Source organism: Salvelinus sp. IW2-2015, linkage group LG4q.1:29 (genome assembly GCF_002910315.2).
Source record: "Salvelinus sp. IW2-2015 linkage group LG4q.1:29, ASM291031v2, whole genome shotgun sequence".
NCBI lineage: Eukaryota > Metazoa > Chordata > Actinopteri > Salmoniformes > Salmonidae > Salvelinus > Salvelinus sp. IW2-2015.
Window position 1 is genome coordinate 68,522,166 of NC_036842.1, and position 10,681 is coordinate 68,532,846.

The 10,681-nt window shown below is 43.6% G+C and overlaps 1 protein-coding gene across 1 annotated transcript; it reads left to right on the forward strand.

Moving 5' to 3' along the window:
- Nucleotides 1-213: 213 nt before the first annotated feature.
- slc28a1 (solute carrier family 28 member 1) lies at nt 214-10,508 on the forward strand. The gene is made up of 18 exons (XM_023983133.2): nt 214-328; nt 587-666; nt 754-830; nt 1,390-1,481; nt 1,729-1,918; nt 2,026-2,167; nt 2,461-2,574; nt 2,989-3,063; nt 3,160-3,240; nt 3,380-3,460; nt 7,364-7,489; nt 7,600-7,730; nt 7,860-8,028; nt 8,363-8,560; nt 9,724-9,805; nt 9,913-10,011; nt 10,167-10,274; nt 10,387-10,508. The coding sequence occupies exons 1-18, from the start codon at nt 325-327 to the stop codon at nt 10,497-10,499; spliced, it is 1,962 nt and encodes a 653-aa protein (XP_023838901.2). The 5' UTR covers nt 214-324; the 3' UTR covers nt 10,500-10,508.
- The last annotated feature ends 173 nt before the right edge of the window (nt 10,509-10,681 follow it).

Here is a 10,681-nt window from a genome sequence, read left to right on the forward strand (position 1 = left end):
TTTAACCCTAACAAAGTCAGTTATATCTACTCAACCATTGCATATTGGATGTTATTACATGGTTAGGCCTAAGTCTAAAATTGTTTCTGTTATTTATTTTTGATGAATGGGCAAAGTGAAGTATTTTGTTTCCAAAGTAAACAGAATGCCTCTAATCTAATATTTATTTTATGCCTGCGTCAAGGACTGCCTGAGAAACTTATTAAAGCTTCTCTTGAACTTGTCTGTTAATTAATGATAAGATTTCTCAAGGAGGGCAGTGTATATTTCCCGGCACAGTATTATGCAACATAGCATTCGTCACACAGACTAAGAGCACGCACAATGAGTAAGTTATTGTCATTCCTGTTTTCCTGAATTGAACATTTAAGGAAGTTTTGAATAGAACGTGTGTTTTTGAGGACTGTTTTCCACAAGATGACCATGAGGATAGTGTTTGAATGCTCCCTGGGTGCTAGAATCTCAACGTGTTTCACAGAGGAAATACAAACTTAACCTGTAACGTTTTTGGCTCCATTGAGTGTGGTGAACACATTGTTTTTCAAACAGCTGATACAAATGACTAAACATTGCCTCTCTTTTTCAGCGGAAGCCACTGGTACAGCGCTTAAAGTTGTGTCTCATGTTAATGGACTTGGAGTGGTCAATGAGGGATTTGAAACACAGGTATGTAAAGAAAAAATTGCATGCTTACATTTTTCAACATGTACAGTATGTGAATGGATGAATAAACAGACACTTCATTCCTCTCAGGAGGATGACATTTCAGTTAGTAACAGAAGCAGTATCAAAGAGGAGCACTCAAGAAAAGGATTGGGATTATATTTAAGGTATGCCAATCAAACTAAAGGGCTAAAGTTTGTAGTGTTTATTGTGGTGCACACACATCAGCATAACGTTTTGAATGTTGATTCTGAGAAACAGATTTAATCAACACCTCGTTGCAGGGATGTAGAACACAATTACACTACAGTACTTCACAGCAAAAGTTTGACTCAAATCAAAATTTGTTTAGTTTTGTCTCACCCATTCAATAACATGGTGTTATTAGTATCAGTAAATGTTCTGTACATTGTGCAGAGCGAGAGACAAAACAATTTTTCTGCAATGTGTTTATTTGATTGAATTCCAACCTCAGATAATCTTCTTGTCCCTGCTTTTACCTTGAGCTATCCTATTTCATGAAGTCCTCTTCATGTTTATGAACTCATAAGAGAAACCTCCCAATATAAATACAAGGCAGCGTAGTCCATTACCTGACGCCACGTCAAGCTATTGTGCAGAAAAGAAAGACAAGTTGTAATGTCTTTGTTGATTATTAGATAAATATAACAATGGTTGTTTGTAATATGCCGTGGTAACTAACCTGTTCTTTGATTTGTTCTTTAGTAAGGTTTGCAAGCCTATTAATGCCACAGAGGATTACTTTAATGCTCACGCCAAAACCATCAAATGCATTGTACTGGGCTTGCTCGGAGCAGGTATTTTATTTGAATTTAACCCTAACAAATGTACATATTGGGCTTCTAATTTACAAACTCATTGCTAATTATAGGTGTTGCCTTTTGTGCAAATACCAGAAAATAAAACCAGACTGAATGAGAAAATTGTACACTATCCTATGAATTATCCTATGAAAGTGAAATGTTCTAAGAACCAGTCCCCTGACAATTGCTCATCACAACAATGTGATGCTCTTTTGATATTACCTTTGTTTCTATATCACAGGCTATGTGGCATACTTCATCACAGCCTGCATATTGGACTTTGAGAGGGCCATTGCCCTTGTGGTCCTCACCAGTTTGGCAGTTGTCTCCAAAGCCTATGACCTTGTGAAGACATACCATGGAGATAGCATAACCAAATGTTTCATACCAGCTCAAAGATGCTTCAACAATTTCCGGGGATGGATAATAGGGTAAGCAGCTATTTCATATGCACACTTTAAATGGTCTGAGAAAATGAATTAATTTGGTGAGTTTTTTTCTCTGTTGACTGAGTCTGTGTCTGTTGTGGGTTCTTTAGAGTTTTCGTTGTTGCGGTGCTGGTCCTGCTGGTGACTTGGCTCGTTGTGGACACAAGCAAGCGACCAGAGCAGCTCATCTCATTTGGAGGGGTCTGCATGTTCATTCTAGTCATTTTCATCTTCTCAGCCCACAGGACAGAGGTACGCTTAACATCACAGCAAATCGCTCCGATCCCATCACAGGATGAGAGTGGCCAGGCTTTCCCATAATGCATGTCTACCTGTAATAAAACATGATTGGTTATAACCGCTTATCTATGACTGTTTTCTTTAGACTTTGAATTTCCTTTGGCCTTGTATGTCTTTTACCAGTTACGCCTAGTAATTCCTTCTATTGACTCACCAATTTATGGAGAATCCCTTGTTAAACAATAATGCATATCCAAACATTGTTTGAAGAGTATGTCAAGTGTGTTTGTTTGTCTCTGTTTCAGGTGGCATGGAGGTCAGTCTTTTGGGGTCTTGGTTTACAATTCTGTATCGCACTGTTTGTCATAAGGACAGAGCCAGGACTCACAGCCTTCCAATGGCTTGGAAAAGAAGTGCAGGTATCCTTGTTGCTGAAGTGCTCCTTATCTCCTTATCTTAAAGAAGTAAACCTTGACAACCTGGAAATTGTCCTTGTATCTGGGAGGTCCCTCTTTTATGAGGCACAGTGAAATCTCATGGATGGCCCATGAAGCTATTTACAACCACTTTTTTTATTTATTTTTTATTTCACCTTTATTTAACCAGGTAGGCCAGTTGAGAACAAGTTCTCATTTACAACTGCGACCTGGCAGACTCTCTAATCTACAGACTCTAATCTAAAACTGCTATTTTGTCTTAACCATTGATTTGAGACAGTATTATGTAAGTAACAATTGTAGCTAGTTGCATGGAATGACAAACTATGAGCCTCATTGTTGACATGAATACAAATGAGCAGACAATCATCTTTTCCCTCGTTTTTAAAATTTCAGATATTCTTGAACTACACAACAAACGGGTCATCATTTGTTTTTGGACCACTAGTATCCGACATCTTCGCATTTCAGGTCAGTGAGCAATAGTTCAGTAGATGTACTAGAAACATTTATTTATTTGATAATGAATCCAGGCTTGATCAATATATGTCCCTGTTCCTTCTCCAGGCTTTGCCCATTGTGATATTCTTCAGCAGTGTGATGTCAGTCCTTTATTTCCTTGGAATAATGCAATGGCTCATCATTAAGGTAAGAGACCTTCAAACATTAAGCCCTATATGAAGCTTCTGTGTTAGGTTTGGGCACAGTCATATAGATATGGCTCTAGGTTTGTGTGTGTACTGTATGATTTATGTTTACAAGAAGCCATGTGTTTTCCCCCTTTCAGATCGCATGGGTAATGCAGATAACGATGGGAACCTCACCCACTGAGACCTTGAGTGTTGCAGGCAACATATTTGTTGGACAGGTACATTTGCCTGTTTGTAGTCGAGGGTATTTCAGTTCCTACTTCAATATAAGAATTATTGGAGGATAAATATACTTAAGATAACACCATTGTAGTAATTACACTAAGTGATGTTTACACTTCACAATGTCTTACAAAGTAATATTGATGAGGATTAGGACATACAAAAGTGATTTACTGTTTAACAGATTACATTTTTTGAAAAGTGAGGCGAGCGAATAAAAATAAAATATGACAAAATACAATACAATTTGTAAAAATACTAAACAACCTTAGTAAAACACCTAGTGACCGTACCAAGAGATTTTAGCCTTTTGAAAAAGGGTTTTGGAATGACAGTCACAGGGACCACAGTTTGAGTCCTGGTCAGGGTAACCCCCTAAACATCCCTCGAGAACTCAAGAGGATTTAGCACAAAAATGTCTTGGGGGGGGGTGGCTAAAGGGGAGTGTGGCGAAGTCAGGTAGGAGACCTGCGCCAACTTCCCGTGCTTACCGTGGAGAGCGAGAGTACGGGCAGACACCGTGTTATGCGGAAAAGCGCACGGTGTCTCCTGTACGTGTGCTTAGCCCGGTGCGGTACTTCCCAGCTCAACGTATCGGCCGGGCTAGAGTGGGCATCGAGCCAGGTGCCATAAAGCCGGCTCAACGCATCTGGTCTCCAGTGCGTCTCCTCGGGCCGGTGTACATGGCACCAGCCTTACGCATCGTGTCCCCGGTTCGCCAGCACAGCCCAGTGCGGGCTATTCCACCTCGCCGCACTGGCCTGGCTACGGGAAGCATTCAACCAGGTAAGGTTGGGCAGGCTTGGTGCTTAAGAGCTCCAGACGCCTTCCCTTTCCGGTGCCACCTCCTCGCCCCAGCCCAGTACCACCAGTGCCAACACCACGCACCAGGCTTCCTGTGCGTCTTCAGAGCCCTGTTCCTCCTCCACGCACTCGCCCTGTGGTGCGTGTCTCCAGCCCGGTACCACCAGATCCGGCACCACGCACTAAGCCTCCTGTGCGTCTCCAGAGCCCTGTACGTCCTGTTGCTGCTCCCCGCACTAGCCTTGAGGTGCGTGTCCCTAGCCCGGTACCACCAGTTCGGCACGCGACGCACCAGGCATACTGTGCGCCTCAGCAGGCCATAGTCTGCCGTCTGCCCAGCGCCGCCTGCGCTGCCCGTCTGCCCAGCGCCGTCTGAGCTGCCGCCTGCGCTGCCCGTCTGCCCAGCGCCGCCTGCGCTGCCCGTCTGCCCAGCGCCGCCTGCGCTGCCCGTCTGCCCAGCGCCGCCTGCGCTGCCCGTCTGCCCAGCGCCGTCTGAGCTGCCAGTCTGCCCAGCACCGTCTGAGTGGCCGTCTGTCCTGAGCCTTCAGAGCCGCCCATCTGTCCTGAGCCTTCAGAGCCGTCCGGCAGTCAGGAGCCGCCAGAGCCGTCCGGCAGTCAGGAGCCGCCAGAGCCGTCCGGCAGTCAGGAGCCGCCAGAGCCGTCGGCAGTCAGGAGCCGCCAGAGCCGCCCGCCAGTCAGGAGCCGCCCGCAGTCAGGAGCCGCCCGCCAGTCAGGAGCCGCCCGCCAGTCAGGAGCCGCCCGCCAGACAGGAGCCGCCCGCCAGAAGGAGCCCCCGCCAGACAGGAGCCGCCCGCCAGACAGGAGCCGCCCGCCAGACAGGAGCCGCCCGCCAGACAGGAGCCGCCCGCCAGACAGGAGCCGCCCGCCAGACAGGAGCCGCCCGCCAGACAGGAGCCGCCCGCCAGACAGGAGCTGCCAGAGCCGCCCGCCAGCCGGGAGCTGCCAGAGCCGTCAATCAGCCGGGAGCTGCCAGAGCCGTCAATCAGCCAGGAGCTGCCAGAGCCGTCAGCCAGCCAGGAGCTGCCAGAGCCGTCAATTCAGCCAGGAGCTGCCAGAGCCGTCAGTCAGCCAGGACCTGCCAGAGCCGTCAGTCAGCCAGGAGCTGCCAGAGCTGCCTGTCACGTCGGCGATGCCGGAATTCCTCCTCAGTCCGGAGCTGCCCCTCAGTCCGGAGCTGCCCCTCAGTCCAGAGGCGCCCATCAGTCCAGTGGGGTTAATTTGGAGGATCGCCGTTAAGAGGAGGCCACGGAAGCGAGGATTAACTATGGTGGGGTTGGGGCCACGTCCAGCGCCAGAGTGGACAGATGCCCACCCAGACCCTCCCCTATAGGTTCAGGTTTTGCGGCCGGAGTCCGCACCTTGGGGGGGGGGGGGTGGTACTGTCACGTTCCTGACCTTATTTCCTTTGTTTAGTCTTTGTTTAGTTGGTCAGGACGTGAGCTGGGTGGGCATTCTATGTTTTGTGTTACTATGTTGGGTTTGTTGTTTGGCCTAATATGGTTCTCAATCAGAGGCAGGTGTTTGTCATTGTCTCTGTTTGTGGGTGATTGTTCCTGTTCGTGTGTTCATCTGTTCTGTGTTCCCATGTTCAGGACTGTAGCGTTTTCGGTTCCTTCTGTCAGTTTGTTGTTTTTGTTCGTCGTTTAAATATCCTAATTAAAATATGGATTATCATCACGCTGCATTTTGGTCCTCCTCTCTTTCACCCGAAGACAGCCGTTACAAGAGTGCCCTATGGTGGCGGTTATGGGGGGTTATGATATAGGCTGGCATAAGCTACGGACAACGAACGCAATTGGATTTTATCAATGGCAATTTGAATGCACAGAGATACTGTGACGAGATCCTGAGGCCCATTGTCGTACCATTCATCCGCCTCCTTCACCTCATGTTTCAGCATGATAATGCACAGCCCCATGTCGCAAGGATCTGAACACAATTCCTGGAAGCTGAAAATGTCCCAGTTATTCCATAGCCTGCATACTCACCAGACATCACCCATTTAGCATGTTAGGGATGCTCTGGATTGACATGTACAACAGTGTGTTCCAGTTCCCACCAATATCGGGGCAGCAGGTAGCCTAGTGGTTGGAGTATTGGGCCAGTAACTGAAAGGTTGCTAGATCGAATCCCCGGGCTGACAAGGTAAAAATCTGCCATTCTGCCCCTGAACAAGGCAGTTAACCCACTGTTCCCAGGCCGTCATTGTAAATAAGAATTTGTTCTTAACTGACTTGCCTAGTTAAATTAAGGTTAAATAAAAAAAATATCCAGCGACAGTCATTGAAGAGGAATGGGACAACATTCTACAGGCCACAATCAACAGCCTGATCAACTCTATGTGGAGGAGATGTGATGTGCTACATGAGGCAAATGGTGTTCACACCAGATACTGACTGGTTTTCTGATCCGCACACCTACCTTTTACAAAATACTGTATATATCTGTGGCCGAGATGCATATCTGTATTCACAGTCATGTGAAATCCATAGATTAGGGCCTAACAAATGTATTTCAATTGACTGATTTCTTTATATGAACTGTAACTCAGTAAAATCTTAACAAATTAACAAATGGTTCATTTGATTCACATAATTCGGTCCACCGTGATTGCTCAAATCATGTGAATCAAGTTATTCATTTGTTTATCGAGAACAGTCATTTTAGGAATCAAATATTTATTTATTTACGTTTTGGATTATGTGGCTGCAAAACTTGTTTTGTAGATACTTCAAGTTGATTTGGGCATTCAATTTATGGGACATTGCAATTCAATTAAACACTTCTAAGGTAAGATAAATATGGCTAAACTAAAAAAGGGACATTTCCTGTAGAAAATGCGTGTGCTTGCTTCAGCTGTTTTAAAAATATTTGTATGGTAATCATTCATTTCGTCAAATTCTTTTGTAAATTCATTGATTCAAATGAATCGTTCCAATCATTATTTAAAAAAAAAGTGAAGCGGGGCATCCGTTAAACATTAAATCAACTTTGTTAGGCTTAGTTGATTCTATTCACTTGCTGTGTAGAATTCTTTATTAAAGCGTTCCTCTTTTTAATGTTTTCTTCATCAGACTGAAGCGCCATTGCTGATTCGCCCCTATTTGTTGGACATGACCAAATCTGAACTGCATGCTGTCATGGTTGGAGGCTTTTCCACCATTGCAGGAAGTGTGATGGGTGCATTCATCTCATTTGGGGTAAGACCAAAGAGTCATCCCTCCAATGCACCCAGTCTTTTTTCTCAGTTAATTCTAATGTGACTGAAATTCATCGTTCTGTGAGATTGAGATTGCTCAATGCCCCACAGATTGATGCATCCTCTCTGATCTCTGCCTCTGTAATGGCTGCCCCATGTGCCTTGGCAATCTCCAAGCTGTCCTATCCGGAGACAGAAGAGAGCAAATTTACATCAGAGGAAAATATCAAAGTGGCTTGTGGGTATGTGTTTTTGTGTTTTGTGTTTGTGTGTATGTGTTTTCCATTCACAGATTTTTTCCATTCCCCTGCATTTTGTTGTATATATAATAGACTTTCTGTGGTTCATATTGGGCTGTCTTAACTCCCCAGTGATGAACAGAACATTTTGGAAGCAGCTAGCAGTGGAGCATCTACATCAATAGGCCTTGTTGCTAATATAGCTGCCAACTTGATAGCATTCCTTGCGATACTAGCATTCATCAATGCATCTCTTGGCTGGCTGGGAGGCCTGGTGGGATTTCCCTCTATCACATTTGAGGTATGCTCCAGGCAGCTCCACATACCTTCATCCCATTTCACATTCAAGGATACTTCTGTCTTGACTTGACACCCATGACTAACCCAGTACTTCGTGATGAGTGATGGACATGATTTGGCATTTTTGTATTTAACAGTGTGTGATGCATGGCTGAATAATTGTGCACATCACAAAATAAGATAAGATAATTATTTCAATATGCCTTGGTAAGATGTCCAAATCATCGAAATGTGTAAAATAATTCAGATTAGAATATCTAAAGTTGATACTTTATGGACTGGAAACTATTAACCCCGTTATTGACCCTTGCTCTTGCTACACTTTGCACCCATAGATAATCTGTTCCTATGTGTTCATGCCTGTGGCCTTCATGATGGGGATACCATTTGAAGAGAGTTTCATAGTAGCAGAACTCATCGGCACCAAGCTCTTCCTCAATGAGTTTCTGGCATTTCAGAAGCTATCAGAGTTGAAGACTAACAGAGTCAACGGTCTGGATGAAATGATTGGCGAAGAGAGGCAATGGATCTCAGTGCGTATGCTTTCCCCACTCTTATAATTAGTGTACAAATACTGTATGTGCTTATTGGAAATGATTATGTGCATAAAATCATAACTACTACTGTACATGCGTACTGTAGTATTACTGATTATTCCCAAAACGTGGATGTGGACACTGTGGGGGTTCGTTCCTTGTTCCTTGTCAATCATTGGCTCATTGGTGAAATTAGCATTATGACAATAGCTTTAATTAAATCATTCAAAATCCTTTATTAATGCAATTGCAGACAGAAGTTGACAACAGGAACATAGCACGCATGTTTCCGAGTAAGTTCTGCAAAATAGAAAAGGTCCCAAGTTATTTTATTAAACCCAAAGTCCATCCCTAGTGATGTCACTGCATACGTCGTTACCGTCTACTCATCAGACCAAGCCCATGCATACACAGCTATATAAACTTGCAAGAGAGATACAATAGTTCCAGTGTTTTCTAAGGCCTAGGCACTCCACAAGTTGATTAATTGTGGAATGTCTGACTAGTCTCTTATCTCTTACACTCCCCTGCAGAATTCTGTCTAAGTCACACATTTCTCAGAACGTTTCTTTATAAGAGGCAGAGAGACTAGAAAACAACTGTGGAACAATATTAAACCTATTTAATGAATATATATATATAGTTAATCTGTAGTCTAGGACCCTGTACATGTAAGGAGGGAGGGGTCTTATAACCCCTCTCCTTCTCTTAATACAACATAAGCATAATCTATTATTATAATACATCAAACATTTGGTACAGCCCCCATCATGACCCCTAGGTGAACGCCTGACAACACATGTACGTTCCTCCAAATATGTAGGACCTTTGTATTGACCTGTGTACTATGGAAGTGTCTTTGATGCTCTGTAAGTGTATCTTACATTTTAGTCATTTAACAGACACTTTTATCCAGAGCGACTTAGTTAGAGCATTCATCTTAAGGGCTCCCGATTCGGAGTCCTATAGGGCAGCGCACAATTGGCCCAGCGTCGTCCGGGTTAGGGTTTGGCTGGGGTAGGCCGCCATTGTAAATACGTTTTTTTTCTTAATTGACTTGCCTAGTTAAATAAAGGTTAATTAAAATAAAGATAGCTAGGTGAGAGAACCACATTACAGTTGTAGCACAATTTAACATACTGAGTTTCCACATTTTACAGGTCAGATCAGAGATCATCTGCACTTATGCTCTGTGTGGATTTGCCAATTTCAGCTCACTGGGGATCGTAATTGGAGGCCTTTGTGAGTATAAGATTCCACACTTTGTACCACCTTATCTTTCTCCATGTGTTGCCATCCATCAGAATGTATTTTTAACAATTTCCATATTTTGTGATGTTTCTTTATAGCCTCCATATGCCCATCCAGAAGAGCCGACGTCTCCTCTTTAGTATTGAGAGCCCTGTTCACTGGGACCTGTGTGTCTCTGATTAATGCCTGTATTGCAGGTCTGTGCTTATTTTCACTTCAAAATGATTCTTGATATCACAGTTAACGCATCATCTGACTCTCCTTGGTGTAATATATCACACATTTCTTTTTCGATTTGTTTGAAGTGGACCATGCTTGCTTTGTTTTTCATTGTTCATTGTGACCTCTCCAGTTATTCTCTATGTTCCACCTCCTCTTGACCTTTTGAATGTTTTTGAGACCTCCTTTTTCAACACCACACATATAGACCTAAAAACCTGCTTTACTGATCTCTTTGGAAGGTAGGTTTGAACATTTACAACAGTAAAAAGGGTTTAAGAGCTGGTAGATATCAGGATATAACATGTTTCTCTACAGATCATTCTACAAATCTAACCTAATGCTTTGTTGCTGCACTGTGAACAATGGGACCATATCATTTGATGGCTCCTGGAGCACGGTGACCAACGCCACTTTGTACTTCACCAAATGCTGTGACCTCTTTGATAACACCGATTGTAACTAGGTCATCCTGTAAATCTTATGTTGATTACCAGTGAGTAGATTAACTTATTCATTGTATGTATATATTTTTCATAACCTTTATTCACATTTTATTGTATATATTTATACTGTAAGTAATATAGAGTAAACTTTGTCCCAGGATTACAAAATTAAGATAAAGCATGTACAGATTAAACCAGCCCT

Bases quoted from the DNA above. Each gene is read 5' to 3' on its own strand.
- slc28a1 (XM_023983133.2), top strand. The intron at 667-753 runs GTATGTAAAGAA...CATTCCTCTCAG, and splicing joins ATGAGGGATTTGAAACACAG to GAGGATGACATTTCAGTTAG. The intron at 3,461-7,363 runs GTACATTTGCCT...TTTCTTCATCAG, and splicing joins GCAACATATTTGTTGGACAG to ACTGAAGCGCCATTGCTGAT.